Genomic DNA, 24,480 nt, shown 5'->3' on the forward strand with positions numbered 1-24,480 from the left:
GATCTGCAAGGCTGCAACTTGGTCTTCACTACATACATTTTCCAAGTGCCACACAGTGGTTCATTCTTTCTGGTCAAATGCTGTCTTTGGGAATGCAGTCTTCTCTTCAGTATTGGACTTGACTCTGAAGCTCCCTTCTCCTGTTGAGGATACTGCTCTGAAGTCAGCTGAAGTGAAGCACCCTTAAGGACACTACTGAAAGGAGGAGTCGTTACTCACCCTGTGCAATAATTGGAGTTCTTCAAGATGAGTGTCCCTCCATTTTGTTTTCGAGTTTTCTCTACAGGACTCTTTGGTGGAGAAGGAACTGAGGTCAGTTTGCCAGTACAGCCCTTATGTCCTTAGTGCAGAACACCACAGTGCGTAGGGCATGTGCGCAGGCCAAATGGCCACTACTACCAAAAATCTCCGATCAAAGGTGTCTGGGGTATAAGCATAATTGAAGTGGAGCACCCATCTCAAACTCTAGTTACTGCACAAGGTGAGTACCTCTCCGTCGCCATGACTAAGCAGGCCTCACAGGGTGGGTAAGTGTGTGTTCCCAAAGCTCAACATATTTTCTTTGGATGAAGCCATAATTTGAAAAGCTCTAATACTAATCTACAGCAAAAACAGAAGTTTTTGAGTACTTTTTCTGAAAATTATCAAAAATTATCTTAACAGTAGATTCTTATTTCCTACATATGCTTTTACTTAAGTAGACATCTGCCTTAAAGTAAGATACGTTTTTGTATTAAAGTAAGATACGTTTTTGTATGTGTTCCCTTAGCAAGATGGTCTCTTCCAGTTCTATTTTTTGTTCGTAATCAATAGCTGTCTGGGTTCCAGAAACGCAAAGACATTACAGTGAAGCTGGTGACAGCTGACAAAATTGCAGTCTTTGACCTTCTGATGCAAGTTTAGTAACTAATCTGGAGAATAATGAACCGCAATTAATGAAATCTGCTCTCGTATTCAAGTGTGTTTCTCAGACAGCACATAAAATAATTGAAAGAACTTCCTGCTCTCTAATTAGTTAGATTGAATTAATTTGACATAATAGGATTCTTCATGTAACTAGCAGATCAGCTTCCGATGAAGCTGTTTATATACCTAAAAGATTGGCTGCTGATGAAGCTGTTTATATACTTTTAAGTTAGAAAATACACATTCTCTCTGACTAATCTGGTGCCTTTAAATTAATTGCCAGTATTTTGTAAATTAAAAAGCAACTATATTCTTTAACCATTTGTGATTACTTGACACTCTCTTTACTTTCCATTGTTCATTCTTAAAACAAGTTAGTGATGCCACATGCAGTATTTATGGCTTTTTCCAGCCTTATTGTTGATGGGGAGAATTAATTATTTTAAATTCCACATGTGTGGAGGAGGAAGGGGTGGGGGTTGCATCTTTCTAGTTTCTAGCTATATAAATGCTTAATTATATTATGTGCATGCAGTTGAAGCTTTATTTCTTTATTAGCGTATTGTTGATTCCATAGTCTGAACAAGACAGATTTATTCTTCATGTTGTGACCGTTTTGGTCTCTCTCAACTGCTCATGTAATGGCATTTTAAGGTATCATTGTGTGTTGGTATTTACAATGTATATATCAAAGTGCAGTCCATACCTTTTATCATTGCAGTAGCAAATCAGACTCCTCAGACCAGTGTGAACTTATTAATGGTTTTTAAATATTTATGAAGACTCATTTCTTGCTCTCTCTAGATACTAATATGAGGGGGGCCATCGAAGTACCTGAGTGCCTAGGTGAATAGATTTTGTTAGCAATTGCTGAAATAAACTTATTTTTGTGTCAGAAGAATCTCTTGTCTGAGTTTCTGTATTCTAATGTCATAATTCATTGCTGTCTGGTTGTGTTCCAGAAATGCAGTGATATGGCACAGGAGAGGAGAGCAGCTAACAATATTGTTGTCTTTGACCTTCTGACACAGGTTTAGTAACTAATCTAGAAAATAATGAACTGCAATTAATGAAACCCACCCAGCGAGGCTTTCTCTGGCATGCATACAATTATTTATGTAGTGCCATAGATGTGCATGATGCTTAGCATGATTAAAAGGAATTCTGTCCCCTAATCAAATATAAATAATTTGACATCATAGAATCCTTTTTTAAACATATATCTGAAAGGCTTTTTTCAGGGTTTCTAATAATAATTTGTGTGCTTTAATCAGCACGGCTCAACAGATCCTTCATGGCCAACTGCGCTAATATGCCTCTAATTCTTGTTGACTGAGTTGTTAAGGCTTCAGTTTCTTGCCTAATTCAGCTTCCCATATCATCCTTTTAAATACAGTTTTAATTAGAATGATTATGTAAAGCTAATTTTTAAAGCAAACTAGTAAAACTCAAAAAATCTGAAACTTTTAAAAATCCTGTTACAAATTACTCTTTTAATCTTTCTGCTTGGAATTGGGAATGAAATAAATTAATTGCACAAGAAACAATGTATATTTAATTTAGCACTAAATACATGTGTGTAGCTCATGAAAGTAAATCTTAGGTTCTCAAACTGACTAATTTACATGTAATTAAATTATTATTGCATGTTATACCCCAGTAAAGAATTTTGTAGTAGCTTTTTTGAAATGGCTGTGTGAATGTAGTACTGTCAGACTGACAATCCTTGCAGCTGAAGTCCATCCCCATCTTCAGAGAAGGTGCAGCATAGGCAACAGCAGTGGAAACTCCCTGATTAATGCCCTGTTAGTGTGCTTTAACCATGACCTCAAGGGCCAACCTCAAAATTGGAGGGTAATTCTAGGATCTCTAGCCCAATCAGTCCTTGCCCTCTCTTCTGATACAGTGAGTAGGCAGACAGGTGCCTATTATGGTAGAAGGTTTTGTGATATGATCACCTGCCTGCTGGGATCTGGTGTTCTCAGTCCAACTCACTTCACGTAGGTCTACAAACCTTGCAGAATCAAGCCCCAGATTAATAGTAAGATCTGGAGCACTCCAGCCTCAGTCTAGCAAAGCACATAAGTATGTGTTTAACAGGTCTACTTGTGTGCTTAAAGTTAACTTCAGTGGGGCTAATCACATGCTTAAGACTAAGCATTTTAGGATTTAATCCCGTGATCTAGAGTTGAAAGGTTTCAGAGTAGCAGCCATGTTAGTCTGTGTCTGCAAAAAGAACAGGAGTACTTGTGGCACCTTAGAGACTAACAAATTTATTTGAGCATAAGCTTATGCTCAAATAAGTTTGTTAGTCTCTAAGGTGCCACAAGTACTCCTGTTCTTTTTTTCTAGCGTTGAAAAGCTCTGTTTCTCATTACCAGTCCCCAAAGACATCATATCTCCTTTCAAACAACTTTTTAAAGAAGTGACTTAATATTTCTTTTTATCATTTTAAATCTCTTAATTGTTAGAATTCATCTGATATTTAAATGTATGAACTAGAGAACTGTTTAATAGGACGTAGATAGTAGATTTTTCTAGGTCACAATATAGTGATTGGCTACCCAGCTGTGAAGTCTCCAAATCTCCTATTATTTATTTTTATTTATTATTTATATTTTTAACATGAATAACTCTCTTTTTATAAAATCTAAACTAAATTGTGTCTAGCAACTCTTATTGTGAACCTATTACCAAACTGGGTGCTTCGACATTCTCTTTCAGTCCTGGTTTGTCAATTAATTGCAGATCATATGCCAGAAATTATCTTTATGGGAGGCCTGAATGAATAGTCCAAGGACCAAATTCTGCCTCTCAGATGTATGTGCAGCCACTTTTTACATCAGTGGGAACTGTGCTCATGCATTTGAATACAGAATGTGGCGCTGGATGCAGAAACCTATATTTCGTCAGTGTATGTCTTTTCACTAACAAATAGTTGTTTTAATACTTTTACTACCCGACGAGAGTAAAAAGTATCTTGCCTATCTGTTTCCTGTCGACAGCAAAGTTGGTTAAGTGCCACTTTTTATAATTGCTTTTTTGTTCCATACTTCTTTTAACGTTGTCTGGCAAAGGTATCTTAAGAGTTTTCGTGTGTCATGCTTTCAGGAGGAGAATGGTATTTTAGCAGTTGATGAGGAATGATTAAAGTATAACCGTTTTATTTCTTTTGTTGTTTGATATCAACAAGGCTTTTACATTTTATGGGTTTACATCCTGTAAGACTGAAGGTTTTCGATAAAATACAGGAAAGTGAGGTTTTCTGTTTTTTTTTTAAGTCCAGATGAATAATGCTAAAAATAAAGGAACTGGGAAATATCAAAATAAGAAAACTGTTTAAGATCATTGTGATCACTTCTATAGCATTTTTTGTCTATAGACCTCAAAGCACTTTCCAAAAGAGGATATTATAACATCCATATTTTATAGATGGGGAAACTGAGGCAGAGGTTGTGACACATGGGGTCACTGCCAGAGTAGAGAACAGACTGCCTATCTGTTGGAACACGCTGCCTCTCCAAGACCCTAAATCGCTAGCAGTATTTGTGTAGATTTATAATTGTAACTGTGGTAAGCACTATGCTCTAGTAAATACTTGAAAGGTTGAGCCAGGAATGAGAAGGGAAAAATGATGCCATTCTCCCTAGCTGCTCCTGCTTGAGATGCCACTCACAGTAGGTTGTAAGGAGTAGAGATATTTAATATGAGTACTAATCTTCTGGTGGGTTCCCCAGATTTGGCTTCCCCCTCAGAGAGGTTCAGATGCAGACAGTCTCCAGCAGAGGGAGGAGCAGTTGCCATTAAAGCCAGGAAGGGAGCTACCTGGCCTCTCACCAATCAAACCAGGCCCTGCTGTTGGGGAGGAGACCGAGCATGGTTGGGGGAGAGGAGGGTTAGGTGCCCTGCTGGGGTCTTCCAGATTGGGTCCTCCTTGGTGAGGCTCGGATGACTTCCTGGGCTTTACTCCTTGTCCTTTTAGTTCCAGGGATCAGGTTGGTGGGTGGAGAGAAGATACTCTCCTAAATGCCACCTTATTTATGACACCAAAATGAGCCATTGCTCACCATAAAAAGTGCAGATCTTATGCATAATTTAAAGATAGTCCCTTTCCTTTTTAATGTGCTTTGATCAGAAGTGAAATACTTAACAATGACAACAATTAAATAATCAAAGAATCCTGTGGCACCTTATAGACTAACAGACCTTTTGGAGTATGAGCATGCATCTGACGAAGTGGGTATTCACCCACGAAAGCTCATGCTCCAAAAGTCTACTAGTCTGTAAGGTGCCACAGGATTCTTTGCTGCTTTTACAGATCCAGACTAACACGGCTACCCCTCTGTTAATTAAATAATCATTACTTCATAGAGATGAATGGGAGTAGTTCTCACTTCTTCAAGTGATGATCCCTATTGTATTCCACTGAGGGTTTACATATGCGCACCATGCGTTCAGAACTGGAGATTTTTCAAGTAGTAGTCTCCACTGGTCCACTCATGTGCCCTTGCCTTATAGTTTTGTCCAAAGTGATAAAGGGCGAGCCAGACCAACCACGTCACCAGTTCCGTCTCACCACCTCATGGTCCGGATCAAAACTACCACTGTCCTCTTGTGTGTCACACACCTTTTAAAAAGAGTTTAGTTGTACAGTGTATAGTTTTATTAGTCCTATGCTGTTTTACTGTGTTAGTAGTTATTTGGAGTAGAATTAGGACTTTGGGGAATTCCGGGTAAACACCCAACACACATACACATGGTTACTGGACTATGCTGAAGACTCTAGGCTTTAAAATCTGTGCCTCCTTCCTCTTTGGTCAGCAATAAACATCAATGCTGCTTGAGAGAAGCCCACATTTCATCTTGGTGAAGTATCTGCCAGTCCTTCCCTAGCCACACCTGAGAAGAGTGGGCTTTCTGCTTCAAGAAGCATCTCATGGAAGTCACCGTAAGATTTCATTTGGACCGAGGCTGGGGAACTCCCCTGTACATCACCTGATACAGTCAGGATTAACGCTGCTGGCTATGGAGACTGAGTCTGGCTCTGTCAGTACCACCACTATGGACCCCATGTCAGGGCCTAGTCTGGAGGTAAGGAAGCATGCACATAAACATGGCAGTAAGTCTTCCTCCAACAAGCACCAGCCATGGGAAAGCAGCGCACTCAGAGATGTGTAATCTTGACAAGAATCCGCACAAACCAGCAGATCTGTTGGTACCAGGTACCGAGCCCAACACACCATCAATGTCGGCCCCCCTTAAGGTATGTGATCAGCCCACTCTGGGAAAGTCCACCATGCTGGTGCCAGTTCCCACTATAAAAAGAGTACCATTAAGGCCAGGGAAATCGGGAAGGGCTCTGGAGCCCCAGGAACTGTTTGCTGTGGGAGAGCCAAGATCTCCATGCCTTCTGCTACCATTCACCTCTAGGGAGGCCAGATCTCCCACCCAGGACATGCCACAGTGAAGACACCCTTCACCACGTCTGCCAATGGTCTACATCGGGGGAGGGCCACTTCTGGGTATAGAAGTTTTATGGTGGGCCATGAATGCTCAAGAAATTGGGAGTTGGGGTTCAGGTGGGGGTGTGGGCTCAGAGGTGGGGTCAGAAATGAGGAGTTCAGGGTGCAGGAGGGGGCTCCAGGCTGGAGGGTGGGCTCTGGAGTGGGGCTGGGTATGAGGGGTTGGGGGTGCAGGAGGGGGATCAGGGCAGGGCAGGGGGTTGAGGTACGGGAAGGGGTGGGGTGTAGGCTCTGGGTGGTGCTTACCTCAAGCAGCTCCTGGAAGCAGCAGCATGTCCTTGCTCCAGCTCCTACGCGGAGGTGCAGCCAAGCAGCTCTGCACACTGTGCTGTCCCTGCAGCTCCCATTGCCCTCAGTTCCCACCCAATGGGAGCTGCGGGGGTGGCACTTGGGGCAGGGGCAGCATGCGGAGCCCCCTGGCTGCCCATACATGTAGGAGCCGGAGGAAGGACATGCCGCTGCTTCCAGGAGCCACACAGAGTCACGGCATGTGCAGAGTGGGGTAAACCCTGACCTCGTTCCCTGGCTGGAGCGCCGGAGCGGGTGCTTGAGAGCTAGATTAAAACATCAGAAGGGTCAGAAGCAGCCCCTGGGTCATAGTTTGCCCACCCCCGGTCTACATGCTTCCACTGGCTTCAATAGTACTGTTGATGGAACCGTGTCCAAATTTTCCTACTCGGTATTCGGATGAAGTGCAGGGGCTGCCCATCCCTTACCGCCACTGTGAGCACTCGAAGAGGCCATCCACATAGTGGCAATATCCTCCAGTCCAACCACAGAGGAGCCACTGGTTCCCTATGCCCTGGGGCCCACTGCAGCACCCTCCGAATCTGTCATGCTGGCCCCTTTTCTGGACTCTGGCCCCAATACCCACCCTCAGAACTCACCCACTGTGTGAGGGAGACTTTTCCTCTCTCCCTGTCCAGAGCACCCTCAAGTAGATGCTCCGAGCCAATCATGGAGGAGGAACCACTGAATTTGATTCCAGAAGCAGAGCTGGAGCAGGACTGTTTTTGTTGTCCTCACCAGATGCTGCAGAGACTTCACCTTCCCTCTCACCTCAGATGACTTTCAGCAATTCCAAGATCTCCTGCAGAGGGTGGTGAGTGAACTTCACATCCCCCTGGAGGAGGTACAAGACACAAAACATCAACTCCTGTACATCCTTCACTCATCAATCAGTACCAGGTTGCTCTGCCAGTGAACAATTCCATCCTCCAGCCAGCTCAAACAATTTGGCATACTCCGGCCACATGTGCACCTAACCCCAGGGGGGCAGAGAAGAAATATTATGTACCAGCTAAGGGGTCTGAATTTTTTTTCACTCCACACCCCAATTCCCTTGTGGTACAGGCTGCAATGCAGCGGTCCAAACAGCAGCTCCCACACTCCACTCCAGCGGATTGGACCTTCTGGGATACAAATCTTCTCCTTAGCTAGCCTCCAGTTCAGGATTTCGAATTATCAAGCACTGCTTGCCAAATACAACTTCCTGAACTACAGCAAACTGGAGGACTTTGCTGAAAAACTACCTCAACAAGATGGGGTCCAGTTCCAGTCAATCTTGGAGGAAGGCATACTGGTGGCAAGGACAGTGTTTCAGTCAGCTGTAGACAAGGCAGACACTTCCTCATGCTCGATGGCTACGAGCATTGTCATGCAGAGGGAATCGTGGCTTCATTCCTCTGGTTTGCCCAGAAAGTACAAAATACCATTGAGGACCTCCCTTTTGCTGAATCCCAACTTTTTAATCAGAAAACGGATGATTCTCTCCACAACCTCAAGGATTCAAGAGCCTCAGTTTCTTCACTGGGTATCTACACACCTGCACCCAAGCGTAAATTCTGTCACCCACCATCCACACAGCAGTACAGGACTTCCTAGCTTTTCCATCTAAGGCCTCATGAACCACCACAGAAGCACCAGAAGACCCAGTGATCTCACCCTCCAGATCTGCCTTCACAGCCTTCCTCATCACACATGCAACCCTCTCAGAAAAGAGATTTCTGAGAAACCCAAGTGAGCTGTCAGCTACCTTGCCTGCTGCTGTACAACCACCCCACCTCCTTCAGGAGTCTTCTTACCAGCTTGGAATGCAATAACAATGGACAAGTGGGTGCTAAATGTCATCCATTATGGCTATACGCTCAAGTTCATCACACTACTTCATCCACAACCCCCTCCCCTATCCCTCCTCAAGGACCACTCTCATGACAGCATCCTCACCCTAAAGGTAGACATCTTCCTACAAAGAGGGGAGATAGAGTGGGTTCCTCCAGATTATCAAGAAACACGGTTCTGTTCAACTTACTTCCTAATACCAAAAAGAAGGGTGCGTGGAAAGCAATCCTGGATCTTTGTTGTCTCAATCACGTCATCCACAATTCCAGGTTTCGTATGGTCACATTAGCAGCCATCATTCTGTCATTGGAAGAAGGCATGTGGTTTACGGCTCTCGATATGCAGAACACCTATTTTCACATAGACATTGATCTGACCCACACATCGTTCCTGAGGTTCACAGTAGGCCCTTAGAATTTTCAATACAGGGTCCTGCCATGTGGACTCACCACTGCCCCCAAGATCTTCACCAAAATTCTCACTGTTATGATGAGCCACTTCAGGCATTATGGGATCCTTGTGTTCACACTGGCTACTAGCAGTGTGATCCAGAGACAAAACCCAGATCTTGACCTCCATGTTGCTCAGACTCTGTTCCTCCCTCGGAGTCAGCATAAATGTTGAACAATCAAATTTGGACCCCACACCCTGGGCCTCCATGAACTCAGTTACAGCACAAACTTACCTACCAAGGGACAGATTATAGTCTCTGCAAGAACTCGTCACCCGCAGAGCCAACAGTCTCCTGTCCCAGCCAGGATTTGCCTGTCCCTCCTGGGCCACATGGCTTCATGCACATACATCACCACCTTCACCTTTGCTGCCTCCAGATGTGGCTTCAGAGAGTTTACTCACCCATGCAACATGCCATGAACCTTATGCTGACAGTTTCCCCCCAAGGTACTCTCATCCCTCCAGTGATGGATGGACCCACAACAAGTCTGTGTGAGGATCCCTTTGCTCCCATCCGCCCCAGACAGAATAATCATCACTGACTCGTCCCTGGAACGGTAGAGGAGCGCACGTGGGAAAGCACATGACACAGTTGAACATGGACCCCACAGGAATCCAGGATGCACATCAACATTCTGAGCTCCCAGCTGTAAGGAAGGCATTCCAAGCGTTTCTCCCTTCCCTTCCATCTGTTCTCATTATGTTCTTACGTAGGACAATGCTATGGGAGTATTTAGAGCACTGGATGAGGTACGGGCCACCAATACCCCAAGAGAACCTACTTCAGTACAGAAGTAAAATCCCCTCTGACCACAAACCTCTAGTTGCCAGCTACCATATGGGGTATTATCAAACAAGTACAACCCACACTCAGTGGGGACCCCAGCCTGAAATAAATTTTCCTGAACCCCTCTTCTGGCCTTCAAACAACTTCCCAGCCTCTCCAAGCTCATAATCAGAAGCAGGCTACCCGCAGACCAGGACACACCAAGTCAAAGCAGCACCAGATCCTGCCAGAAAAACAGATGCAAAACCCTGCAGACCATATCTCCACTGCTACAATGATCAACACCCTCCACAATACATGTTTCAAGATCCATGGGTCATGCACGTGCCTATCGCTACGCGTGGTGTACCTCATCCAGTGCACTAAATGCCCCCCGAGCGAATTACTATGCTCTTGAATGAGCTCACAGGAAAGTAAGACACAAACACCACATCACCTGTAGATGAACACTTTTCACAAAGTGATTACTCTGTATCTGACCCTATGAGTCCTCATCCTCAAAGGAAACCTGCGCAACACTTTCAAAAGATGAACCTGGGAGCTTAAATTTATTACTCTGCTGGACAGTACAAATCATGGACTAAACAGACACTGGATTTATGACATTTTAATCAATCTGTAACCCATTAACACACACACACACACACACACACACACACACACACACACACACACACACACACACACACACACACACACACACACACACACACACACCCTGCTACCAAACTGGCTCCCCCCACCCTACTTTCCTCCCTATAACTGGAGGGATGTTAACTTCACCTTGAATGGACCCTTGAAATATGCGTTAACTACTTACGTTAAACAATCTGTTCGAATCTTGTATTTAGCAGTGACCTTTTGTTAGTTTCCCAGACCTGGAGGAGAGCTCTGTGTAAGCTTGAAAGCCTTTCTCTCTCTCCCTCCCCAACAGAAGTTGGTCCAATAAAAGAGAGAACCTCACCCACTTTGCACATATTTTTCAGTTTAGCATCCTCCATGTTGTAAGTTATGGTGCCTCTTTTCAAAACAAACTTCTGTGGATGTAGTTTTTTACAGACTGAGATAGAGCGCACAGTGTTTGAAAATCTTGTAAGACTCATGTTGTAAATGGGGAGAATATTTTGGCAGGGGACGTAAGTAGGTTGAAACTTCTAATGAATTTTGGCAACTTCTAATAGTGAATCTGTCTGCTTGTTCAGTGATGTCAGCTTGAAGTAGCATAGGCAACTCCTCTTCCTTTTGCTTTCAACTATGATCTGTTCAGTGGTCAGCCTGGCAGAGAAACAGCTGTTCTGTGGCCACACTACAAAAATCTCTTTTATTTACACTTTAAAACCTTGCCCTGTGTAGTTCTCTCTGTTGCGTGTGTGTGGAAATGCAGGGACGTTCTCATTACCTGGGTTAAGACAACATTAATTTGTCCCCTCTTGGTATAGTGTGGGTCAGCAGAGTCCATTTTAAAAAAAAAGCAAAGCCCAGTTTATCACTAAAGACCATTTGTTATCCCAGAATTTTAAATATATATTTTAAAGCTTTTCCTCTTCCGTTAAACCAGTTCAGCAATATTTAATCCTATAAGTGAATAATGCTGCTTTTTTTTTTCTCCGTATCCTGCAGCCTGTCCCACGAATTATGGTTCAGTCTGCCAGCATTGATGCCAGTGCTACAAAGTTAAAACAGGTAGGCACACTACATTGTCCACAATATCTTGTGACTGGAAACCAATGGAAACAGCAACAGTGCTATATGCAAAGGCTACTGCTGGCATCGTTACATCAAACCTCTTCCATTTTTATTGTTGCTTCGCTTAGACAATTAACTGTAATGTAGGTTGGAATGGGTTTTTTATGTCCCGCTAAATTCTCCTCTTACATTGCTTGTTACACTTTTATATTTGAAAACCTTGCTAATCATATGATTTCATTAGCAGGTAAGTATCTGAAGTTTAGCTGCCTGCTGCTTTAAAAGGCAAAGTGCTGGACTAGGGTGCTTTCTATAAACAGAATATATCCGTTTGCATCCAACGAAGTGGGTATTCACCCACGAAAGCTCATGCTCCAAAACGTCTGTTAGTCTATAAGGTACCACAGGACTCCTTGCTGCTTTTACAGAATATATCCCCTATTCTGAACGTTTAATTTGATTCTCAGTTATACATTTCATTCTAATTCATGATATCGACATGAAAAAGACTAGCACTAACCTGCAGAGAAAACTCTCTTATGATCTCCCACAGTTTAGCAGAATTTCAATCTTATGAGTAGCAGATCAGTTTTCTCCTATTGTGCTTATTTTGTCTTAACAAAATGTGTGTTAAAGCTTATGTAAAAGGGAAAACTCAAAGAAAGGATAGAGCTTCTAAATCTACAGTACAGTGCCCTTCCCTATAAAAGAGCTAAAAATATATTTTAATTAACCATAATGTTTTCAGAAACTTTTCTGTAGTACATTTCACTCAGCAGTAGAAAGCTAGCCTTTGATTCTGACACACCAGTAATTCAATCAAATTCCGCTTTCTCTAAATGCCACTTATATTTCCTTTAGAACAGTCTCCTCAAGGGAGAGTGAAAGTCCCATCACTTGGGACACTTAAAACTAGATTGGGCAAAGCACTAGAAAATAACTTGAAAAGAAACAAAAAGAAAAAAGGTAAGTGAGACAATGTCATAGGTCTCTAGATTATGAAAGGAATTTTTAAAAAATCTTGGCTTGCAGATTGAAAAATAAATTAATTTGCTTACAGAAAGCTACCTGCTACGCTCAGTCAGCATATGGCTTATGAAATCTTTTGTTGGCACTCCCCCTTCCCCATGGCACAGCTTGATGGATGATTGATGGATCATGCCTATCACAACATGTGGTACACCTTATTCAGTGCACTAAATGCCCCAATAGCAGCTATGTGGGTGAAACCAGGCAATCGCTATGCTCTTGAATGAACTCACACAGGAAAATGATAAAAGGCAAAAACAACACATCACCTGTGGTGAACACTTAGATCACTCTGCATCTGACCTATCAGCCCTCATCCTGAAAGGAAACCTGCACAACTCTTTCAAAAGAGGAGCTTGGGAGTTTAAATTCATTACTCTGCTAGATAGTGCAAGTCATGGACTGAACAGAGACACTGTATTTATGGCTTATTAGAAAAATCTGTAAACCAGTAACCCTCTCTTTTTTGTCCTGTGACTGCAGAGGTATTAACGGGCCACTGTACCTTGAATAGTCCTTTACAACATGTATTAACTACTTATGCCAAACAATGTGTTTCACTTTGTATTTTGCTGTGATGCTGGGAGTACCTGTCCCAGACCTGAAGAAGAGCTTAGTTGGCTCCAGAGCTTGTGTCTCACCAACAGAAGTTGATCTAATAAAAGATACTACATCACCCACTGTCTCTCTAAATCTGAAAACTCTAGGTAACTTTCCACTCCAATGGATACTAATTTAGAACAGAAAACAAAAATAAACACAGGTGAGTTAGTAAATAGAATATGTACAAGTTTGCCTTCCTCATGCACACACCTCGCCCCCCTAGAAAAAGATTTAAAGACATCCTAATCTTTTAGAGTACATTTGCTGGCAAAAGATATTGATCCATCCTATATAGTAAACTGTACAGCCAAGAAATACATCACTAAAATGGGCTGTTAATCTCGGTGGTGCAGTTAATTTCGTACTCTGAAAGTATGTGGTGGTGGCAGTACTGAGAGGGGAATGGCATTTGGAATCGGGGATATAAATGACAGTTTACTTAGAAATGCATAATTTATCAATCCTGAGTTAAGCCAGATAACTGTAAGAGACTTATAGATCATGGCTGTTTCACATTTCAAATAAATCCTGATGTTCAAAAGGCAAATGACCATTCCTGTGATATAAATAATCTTTCAGTAAATATTGGGGAACATATTTCTTTTGCTGGACACTATTTTTTATTAATGGAAGAAATGCACTGATAATCCCACCAGGTTTGTAAACTGGCTATAAATCAACAAGCACCCGTCCAGCTCTGCAAATGTGCAGGGATTTGGATAAAGCTCAGGTTTAGATAGTTCAAGAAGGCCATATGTCAGCATTATCAGCCCAGATGTTTTGAATACCATAACCCCATACTTGTCATCTTTTCAGATTAACCAAGAAGGGGGGAAAGAACCATTTGAAATGGCCAGGCAATCTACAGAGGCAGAAAAGAACCAAGAAAAGATGCCCAAAGTGCCTTCACAGCAGCATACCGCAGACATTCAGGCACAGGACTCCCAAGAGGGGCCTCCAAGTCCCCTGAGTGAAGCCTCAAGTGGTTACTTTTCTCACAGTGTTTCAACAGCGACTCTGTCTGAAGCGCTCACTCCATGGAACGAAGCAATTGTTCAGACAGGTGGTCAAACATCTACAGTGAGCAACATCTCCCCACCCACCCCAGCTGTTCAGGTAAATTCTGCTACTGACATTTCAATGCAGACAGAGTGCACTTCAGAGGGCTACCCTGCTGTTAAAAGAGATAATCAAGCTGCTTCTGACCTCAGCACTGCCCATGTGAGACCTAAGGACAGCAGCGACATGAATGGTAATGAGCATCTAAAGTCCAAGTCCTTTGCCCCCCCTGTGACTCAGAGTGAAGAACTGGATGTTGCCTCCTCTATAGCCATTGATGCAAAAAGCTACATTTCTACCTCCATCCCAAAGAAAGCGCTGCTGACCAAACAGCTAATGGCTTCAACAGCTGGACAGTCAATGGGACAAGCTGCCAGGAAAAAGGACCACACAAAGCCCATCTCTGCTTCAGAATCAAGAGCTCCCAAACCACAACCCGTCCTCTTGTCGCAGCCCAGCGCTACAGCCTCTCCATTCAAAATCCAAAAAGTCAGGACATCTGAGCTCAAATCTTTTACATGCATGCTGGGGGGAGATTCTGGGTGTTCTTCAAGCCCAGAGGAAGGGGAAAGAGAAAAGAACCCGGTGACGGCACAAGGGTTGAGCCATAATGGTGCGGAGACAGCTGATGAAAAACTGGAAGCGGCTTCTGATTCTGAAGATGCCAGTGAAATCCCAGAATGGCTAAAAGAGGGAGAATATGTCACTGTTGGCACAAATAAGACAGGCACAATTAGATATGTTGGCCCCACTGACTTTCAAGAGGGAACATGGGTTGGTGTGGAACTCGATTTGCCTTCAGGTAAGATATGCTCTGTGGCAGGTTGCAATGTGATAAATACTAAACAGCTCTTGATATCCATTCATAACAGGCAGATTACATATGACACCTGGGAGGGCTCATGATCAGAAAAAATGTTCTAGGCTATGTAGATTAGATGTTCAAGAAAAAAAAATCACCTTGATTACTGGAATCTCCGTCAGTCTGTCTCTAACTAACGTGTGTCTGCCCAGAGTGCCTCTGCCAGTGTAGACTGTATCTGATCTCATCACATAGTCCTCTCTCCTCAGTAATGTATTGGTTTCGTGTGTCCTGATGAATCATTTAAACTGCTAATCCTCACCTTCCCCTGCAAAGTCCAATACTAACGATCTACAAGTATATAAATGTATAAACCTCAAGAAAAGAGGAATTTTCTAAAGAGCACCAGAGTGGGTGCAGCAGGAGTCATGGAATGCAAATGAGGAAAGGAAAATTTGGACTAAATAGAAGACGAGATGTACATTAAGGATAATCTCTCCCAAATTGTTTTAAAACTGGACCGCAAAAAGCACACAAAATATATATACGTGTGTGTGTGTGTATACACACACACACACACACACACACACACACACACACACACACACACACACACACACACACACACACACACACACACACACAGTAATCATGCATCAGGCACCAGGGAATAGACTAGATCATTTAATGGGGGAAGAGGAGGGGTGTTTGATTTCCAATCTGAAAAAGTGCCAATCAGTCAGGAGTAGCAATGTCAGACCTCCAGAGATGCTGCTGGTGATGCAAGCTTCTCTGTGAAGAGGAAAAGATGCTCCTCCTGCTGGAGGCCTGTTAATATGCGTAGGTCTCAAGCAGTTCTCAGTATGCTGAGGATGTGGAACAGAGAGATGGTGGCCCCAGCATGAGTTGTCTGAAAAAAATGAGATAAAGGTACAAGATAGGGGATTGGCGGGCAGACCATTCTATGCTAAGGCCCCAAACCTTTAGAATTTGCTTCTGCCTCAGCACCATAACAGCCCAAGTTTATTAGCCTTCAAGGTGCACCTTTTTTCCTTTGCCCAAGAGGAGATGGATGCTGACTAGGGTAAGTGATGCTGATCTAGTCTGTCTAGGTATTAAAAGGGGTCAATATTTATTGTCATTGGGTTAACATGATCTGGAAGAATTGACAGCCATGTTTGTTTAGTCTAATTTTTTAACGTTTACTAAGGGCACCACATGGGTGCTCTTTTTATAGATTGTAAACATACAAATAAAGGTGTAGAACTGGTGTTACCGGTAGGCCACCTCCACCTCTGTCCTATTTGATCTCTCCTTGCAAATTACACACTTTCATCTTTTGCCAGTCATGGGAATAGTGGACCCTCACCATGCCTTTGTCCACGAAGAGAGGAGTATATGGGTTCCAGAACTTTACCCTCCATGTGGTTGCCTTGGTGCCTTTCTCCTAGGAGACTAGACTGGGTGATGCTGCCCTCTCTCATCTCACAAAACACACACCAGGTCTTTCAATAAAAAAATGCTTATTAAAAACAAGAGGATTCCAAATAAAATATTTGTCTAAACATACCTGGATTTATGCTTGGTAAAAACTAAACTAGATACAGCATTCTCGGCTGAAGTTTTACAGAAAAGACACAGCTTACATGTCCCAAAGAGCAATCTGTGGTTCTGACTTCTGTCAAAATTCCAGCCCCAACTCTCAGTTATAAGAGTCCACGTGCCCCCGTTTTTCCAGCTTCAATACCAAATGCTAAGGAGTTAACTTATTTCCCCTGCTCCCAAGCAGTCTCTCATCTTCTTGAAGCTCTTGTACATTAGGGGGAGGGATAGCTCAGTGGTTTGAGCATTGGCCTGCTAACCCCAGGGTTGGTAGTTCAGTCATTGAGGGGGCCACTTAGGGATCTGGAAAAATCAATACATGGTCCTGCTAGTGAAGGCAGGGGGCTGGACTCAATGACCTTTCAAGGTCCCTTCCAGTTCTAGGGGATGGGTATATCTCCAATTATTATTGTTCTTATTATTACTTCACACATGACTGGTGCTTGTCTGCTAGACTGTCAGGGGAAAAGATTGTTTTGATTGCCTTATTCCCTATATGTGGGGGAAATTTCATCTCATGTCTCCCATCTGTTGGAGTGTAGTTTATTTCTAAAGTAAATTCACCTCTGTTATAAAATTTAATTTAAGAAATAGGAACAGAAGTTCATATCTTGTCACAGTAAACTGTGGATTGAGCAGAATGCTGTATCCTCCACCTCATGGGATTTCAGGACCCACAGTACAGGTACCCACCAGTGGCCAAGTGATCTGGCACTAGAGTGCTTAGGATGAGGGGAAACTGTGAAGACAAAAGGGTGAAGCATGTGCTATGTAAAGATGCTTCTGATGATCCAGGATAGTTCTTGGCAAATGGAACCTATTGGTTTACAAAGATAACAGTGATTGTCCAGGCATCTGGAACAGAGCATTTTGGAGCTGCATTGCAATGCCCTGTGTAGTGGAGAGATTGAAATGGAGAGGGTGCATATGGCACCAGCAATAATAAAATCCAATAGCCTGGTGTTTAGAGGTGCTAAGATACGGTCCCTACAGCTTCCTTTGACTTCCGTCTATCATGGCGTCTGAAAATCAGGCCACAAATTATAGGTTTTTTCCCTCCTCTCAGATGTTTTATTTGTCTCTGGATTATGCTTGTGTTGCTGCATAGAATATTTAAACATCTGGGCTAAGTTTAAAGAATTTCTTTCAATAGATGGTGGAGAGTAGAAAAAGGCTAATGGGCCCATTCAGTTCCATACTGATTATCTCCAGAAAATTGCCACTCGGCATTAATTTCTACCTGGTTTCAGGAGTTTGGTGTGTTGGCTCATAACTCGGTTTTACTGGGTGTGCCATGGACTGATGGTCAATTTATGGAATCCTTTCTGATCACTGATATATTGACATACAGATGACTCCAGTGATTCTCTAAAATGAGGGCTACTCATAAGTAAATATATGCACAAGGGCGAAATTCCTTTTGTAGCATCTTTTTTTTTCTTTTTTGTTAAAGGTAAGAATGATGGTTCCATTGGGGGAAGGCAGTACTTCAAATGCAACCCAGGCTATGGGCTCCTCGTGAAACCAAACAGAGTGAAAAAAGCCACCGGAGCAGCAAGACGACGGAGCGCTGGGCTTAGGTTGCAAGGGGGAGCTATGCCCGAGAACCGGAAGAGCAACAATTTCTCAGGCTCAGCCTCCAACCTGACATCACTGACAGGCCTTGCCAAAATGGAAGGATCTGCTTTCCAACCTGAGAAGATGCAGAAGAATGCAGAGAACAGGAAATCTTGGGCTAACTGAAAGAGGCTTACAGGCCCCACAAGCTGGTTCAAAAATAGCTTGTGAAGCTATCACCGAAGTGGATGTGCTTGCAGCGTTAAACCAACCTGGTAAACTTAGCTCTGGCAAACACTAAAGGAGGGGTTTTTCTCTACTTTTGTTGCTGACATGTTATATCTTTGCCTTGTCATGGTGATGGATCTGTGTGTTTAGGCTCCTGACACAAATTGGGACACTTCATTGTGTGTCTTATTTCAAATAGTGAAGGTTGTGGGAGGGGGTTTAATGGTGCTGTTTTTAAATCATTCACAGAACGAACAGCCAGATTGGTGATTCAAAATATTGTATGAGTTTCCAGCAGCTGCAAAAAATTAACTGGAGCGATTTCCTGACCCGCAACATCTATACTTCCTTAAACATGGTTGGCAGTTCTGTAAACATCAAAATGCAGCATGCAAGACTCCATCCTTTTGGAAAAGCTGTGTCTGAATCAAGCAATAATGAGAAACGGATACAGTTTAAAGAAGAAAGAAGTTATATTGTGAAGGAAACAGAACAAAAATAATCAACTTGGTTACATGACCTGGAACCAGTGCCTATCTTGAATAATGTTCGTGTCTTTCTACTCCTATTGAAATCAATGGGATTCTATCCTATCAGTGGCTTTTGATCCCTGTTTTTTCAAGGCATATTCAAATTTAGTTAACCCACTAAATAGATTATAGTTATTTTAACAGGACATAGACTCTGTTCACCTTCCTTTCCTCCCTGGACACACTGTGGAATATTGCTCTCGTTGTTTCTTTAGTTTGTCTTCAGGATTTTAGCAAAGATATCAGTGTTTTCTAAAGTGCTACAGTATTTATAACAGCTTTTTCCAGTTCTGTCTGTACTGCCTGTTGGTGACATACTCACAAAGGAAGATGTGAGCACCATGCACAACCTTCACTGGCATTTGCATTTCACCAGGTCTCGTAAAGTGAAGGCCTGTTGTTCCCATACTGAATGATCCAGTTGTATTTATTTTTATTTATTGTTTTAAAAAATATGAAATACTTGCACTTCACAATTGCCCACTGCCTGCCATTGCACATAGGCTCTCTATTTAGCGTCATACTGAATAGCCTCCCTTTTGGAAAGGCTCCTGCCTAGCCAGCAAAACCGTCTTGAGATTGCTCCTAAAATCACTTTATTGGAACCGTTGCACATTCTTCCTCAAAACTAACATTTTTCTGGAGGGTGGGAGAACTGGGCTGGCTTTTGTTGTTTTTAAACTTGATTTTATCTTTGGTGACCTTCACTAGTTTTTAATTTCCTGTGATATTTTCTAACAAATTACGTAAAAAAAAAAAAAAGACTTAATTGTACAGTATATACAGAGCTTCTTATACTTTATTCAGTAAATATTGAGGGATTAGAAATTTTGAGCAATAGATGTTTATAATCTATGTGAGGAACATTCAGGATCCTAAATTAATGGTTAAAGCTTAATATGTATCCAGCCTCTCTCCATGCTGCACAGATGTGTCTAAGTGCCTTAGCCATCTGGTTCAGGTATCCAAGGGAAATATACATTGTCATCAACGTAAACTTTAAAGGAGGTAGGGATGCTTAGTGCAGGAGATAATTATGCTGATTGACTGTAATTAATATCAATTTATGCAGAAGGAATAAAAATTAAAATAGAAACTAATCAGTAGTTGGAATAAAATTTGGAATGGGTCAGAATATAGCATTCTAAATACTACCAAGCATTAGTACATTCCTGTCAGCATTGTATAGTTCTGCTCTTTTCTAAGTTTTCGTAAAGGAATTTAAATGTACAGGCAGGTTTTTAAGATTTTCATAAACGTTCTACTTTTTTCTTCCCCTGCACAAAGCTGCAACACGGGTTGTCGGACAGGAGTTTGCCACCCACTAGACCAGTGTTGGAAAACTTTTTATATTTCTCTCCTTTCAAGCCTGAAAACATGGGGAAATTAGCAACAAAGACTGGAGAAGCTAAATCCTGAATTTAATGTTAGGAATAACTGTTTTTCATAAACATGCGACCTGCAACAACAGAATTTATTTTATTAAGCAATGAGATGGTACACTCTAATCAACGTAACTTCTCATAATACTGCCTGGCATTATAAAACTCTCTCAAATATTTTTTTCCAAATGAGCTTCACTTTTATTCTTCCAGTATGGATACAGATCGCTGGCTACTGTGAAGCATCTTCTTGACTTAGCTTTTATTAATCTGATCATTTCATTTATTGAATTTGGGAAAATCCTAACTTGTCCTTTTTATTGATCCCTTATTTGGAGCATACAGTGTTGTGAATGGTAGATCCGTGTTTTCTATTAATCCTCTATTAATCCCCTTTTCTCTTGCACCATCATATCTTACCAACAGGGTCTGTCTCTGTGAAGATTTTATATGTTAAATGATTGATCTTCGCAGATTTGATACAGTGCTTTCACTAGTGTTTGGGGACCAAGCAAAGGAAATCTGAGTGAATATTTCATTATTTATTTTACCTAGTCTGCATTCCTTTTTGGCCGTGTTCACATTGTGATTCTGATTGTGTAAACACTTCAGCTTGTGAGTGACGTTACTAAAGTGTTTGAAGGATCAGGGTTTAGGGTAGAAACTCTGCCACCCACTAGAGCTTTGGCCTGGTAACCCTAACCTGTATGCACAGGATATTTTTCCCACTAGAGCTTTGGCCTGGTAACCCTAACCTGTATGCACAGGATATTTTTCCTAATCGTGTTACAAAACTATGCTACAAAATATCAGTACAGTTATACAACAGCATAATTTGGCTAACAAGAAAGAAATTGTGCTAGCACAGTGTGCTTTAAACATAGCGATTGCTAGCATGTATTCAGCCTACTTTGAACAAGGCCTTACACCAGTTTTAGGAATGCCCAGAGAGCTCTCCTCAGCAATTCATCTTGAATAAGGAAGCTGTGTTTTAGTGACAGACCTCTCAGACTTCAGTAGATGGTTAGGATGAAATCCTGGCTCCATTGAAGTCAATAGTCAAACATCCATTGACTTCAGTGGACCCAGGATTTCACCCATAGATTTTTTTTATATATAGATAGAGATAGATCTATCTTCAACACACTGATCAGGGCTGGCTTTAGGCCGATTCGCCTCATTCCCAGGGATCAGGCCCCATGCCTTAGGCGCCTTTTTAATTTTTTTTCTTTACTCACCCGGAAGCAGTCCTCTCCAGGGTCTTTGGCATTTCGGTGGTGGTGTCCACTCCGGGGTCTTCAGCATTTTGGTGGCGGGTGGGGGGTCCGTTCCGGGGGTCTTCGGCAGCATTTTGGCAGCAGGGGGGTCCTTCAGTGCCACGTAAGACCCGGAGCGGACTCGTGCCACCGAAGCCCAGGACCACCGCCGGGTATTCGAATCGGGCCCACAGTTAATAAAGCCGGCCCACTGATGTTTGAATTTTTCAATTCTACTCCAGACCCTACCCCTCAAAAATTTAATCCAGCTGAGCTTTTTCCTACCCAGATCATTTCCATCTTACAGCTGCTGGTTATAAGCTCTTTTAAAAAAAAAAAATCAAGGAAAAGATCTTACCAGAAGCTCTCAAACTCCATTATCCTCCTCCTGTTGACATTCCTCAAGCAGACTCTGTCCTAATGTTAGTTCCTAAATCTCATTATAGTGAATACAGTTTGAGGTCAGTGCTCTGTCCATCCTCACATTGGCCAAGCATACCCTAAAAAAAATAATGAAAGCAATAAAAAAAAAACCTTATTAAATTGTGCTGGAACAGTTCATAGTTGAGGCTGGTTGTATTAAATAATTTTATGCACATTTTTTGCAAGACTTTCATGCACTTTACACAGGAAAAACGGTATGGCTCCTGCATTAAACATCTGTAGCAAATATTTGCTGTAAAGTATCTGCTACATTTTTAAGTTTTCATTTTAAGTCCAATAGGTCTGTTCTGAATGATTCTGGGTTTCTAGAAATCGTAAAGCATATTTAAGATTTCAAAGAGAATTGAAAATGTAATGATCTAAATGTGTGGTAACCACTAGATAAATCCTTTTATTTGCACATGGTACAATGTTTTATGCGGTTGAAATGTGTTGTGTTTGTCCCAGGTCAGCCATAAGAATCCTTATGTTTTTTAAAACAAAGCCAAGACTTTCTACTATGTTATTTAGAAGATATCAGAGCTCAGCTGTCCCATGGTGTCTTGACTTTTTCCTTGTTGAAAGGAAACCTTTGGCTTCTTGAGCGCCTTGATTCACACTAATCGTAATACATGTTCTGTTAGTGGGAAAGTGAATGAAGATAAGTTTGTGTTCAGTAGTGTAGCCACAGAGTCCTTAAGAGCAGGTAGAATTTGTCAGTGACTCAGAACTGGGTTGTAGTCCATTCTGTACCTGCTGCTCATCAGGAAACAAATGCACTCAGTCGCTGACTTTAAAATGTTCAACACCTTTTTCTTTTGTGTTATGTATGAATCAAGAATCCAGCTTGGGTTATTACTTATCAGACAGGCAAATTTGTATGAAATAAAAACTGTGTGAGATGGGTTCATTGGGGGCTGGGAAAAGCTTCCGTGGGATCTTGTGCTGCCATTACACTGGTACTGTTAGTTCTTTGCACAAAATATATATTTAAACAGTGCCTTATCTTTGCGTCAGTCTTTACTCAATCCAGTGGGGGGACTAGTTTTATACTAGCCTGAAGCATTTGTGTGTAGCTTTTCAGTAATTTAAAATGACAGTTTAAAGTAAACGTGGGTGATTCACACTATAGGATGCAAATGGCTTGATCAACTGTGATTACAAACAAGAAGTGTCTTGCTCCAGTCTGTTTTTTCCTTATTCATCTTTTTGTTCTCTAAACTTCCACTCCTGCTACGTGCATTTGGTTCTGCTGTCCACTTTGCTCAAACCCACACACCCCTCCAAAGAAAACCTCAGATATCATTAATGACTGACTAAATACAAGTGATTTGGAGCCAGTGACACATATACAACTTCCTTCTGTGCTTTGGGGGTGACTCTGAAGCAAGCAGCTACCCACTCCCAATTTCTCACTTGTAGAGTCACTGAGTCTGATTCTAACAGCTCCTACCTGTTCAGACCATAAAATCATTGAGAGGTTCTGATCTGAGTCTGGTGCTGGATCATCCAACACTGCATGCCGGTTGGGTCTCTGACATCACAGCCATGCACCAGCTTCCACTGGTGCATAACTGAGACCTCCTCTCTAAGGCCATGTCTATACTAGGAACACTTTGCCTGAAGAAGTATACTGGTCTGCTCTCTTGGCAAAGTGCTCCTAGCATGGACACAGCTTCTACCAGCAAAACTACACATCTGCTTCTCCCTGAGCAGAACAAGCTATACTAGCATGAGCACAGAATTGGCAGTGTAACTGCATCTACACTAAGGGCTTTTGCCAGCGCGGGCGGCTATGTGGATCAAGCATCAACATAACTAGACTTCTGCTATTGTAGCCGTCACCTAAGAGTACTCCCTGCACCCATCATGTTAAACAGATGAAGAAATATACTGGGGTAAACTGGATTACTGAGACAGGCAAGGGGGAGAGGGAGTTGAAGCACCCGTGGGAAGTGAAAAGAGATTGGGATGTTGAGGTGTGTTAAGTGTAAGGGTATGTCTACTCTACCCGCCAGATCAGCGGGCAGCGATCAATCCAGCGGGGGTTGATTTATCGCATCTAGTCTAGACACAATAAATCAACCCCCATGCGTTCTCCCATCGACTCCTGTACTCTGCAGCAAGAGGCACAGGCAGAGTCGACAGGGAGCGGCAGCAGTCGACTCACTGAGGTGAAGACACCGTGGTGAGTAGGTCTAAGTCGACTTCAGCTACGTGAATAACGTTGCATAACTTAGATCCATCCCCCCTCCCCAGTGTAGACCAAGCCTAAACCACTCACTTCCTTTCCTCCTTCCCCCACAAGTGCCAAGCTGCTATTTCAGCCTCTAGGCCTCGTGACTAAAGTTGCTCTCAACTCCCATCCTATTCTGGCTTAAGTCTCCATTGGTACCTGTTTAAATATTCCAAATCTAGCTCTTATAATTAAGTGGATGAAAGTGGCTGTCGGGCCACAAACTGCTGAAAAGGCAGGGGTGGAGAGGGCTCCCCATGACTGGGGGAAACCTAGAAAAAATACTATAAATATCTAA

The 24,480-nt window shown here is 42.5% G+C and overlaps 1 protein-coding gene across 1 annotated transcript in view; it reads left to right on the forward strand.

The window, feature by feature from the left end:
* The window catches only part of KIF13B (kinesin family member 13B), a 219,732-nt gene extending 198,764 nt beyond the window's left edge, over positions 1 to 20,968 (forward strand). Inside the window, exons 38-40 of the mRNA XM_050948701.1 lie at positions 11,410 to 11,472; positions 13,924 to 14,968; positions 18,024 to 20,968. Coding sequence (XP_050804658.1) covers positions 11,410 to 11,472; positions 13,924 to 14,968; positions 18,024 to 18,313 — 1,398 coding nt within the window. The 3' untranslated portion in view covers positions 18,314 to 20,968. The remainder of the gene's footprint in view (positions 1 to 11,409; positions 11,473 to 13,923; positions 14,969 to 18,023) is intronic.
* The last annotated feature ends 3,512 nt before the right edge of the window (positions 20,969 to 24,480 follow it).

Source organism: Gopherus flavomarginatus, chromosome 4 (assembly GCF_025201925.1).
Source record: "Gopherus flavomarginatus isolate rGopFla2 chromosome 4, rGopFla2.mat.asm, whole genome shotgun sequence".
Taxonomy (NCBI): Eukaryota; Metazoa; Chordata; order Testudines; family Testudinidae; genus Gopherus; species Gopherus flavomarginatus.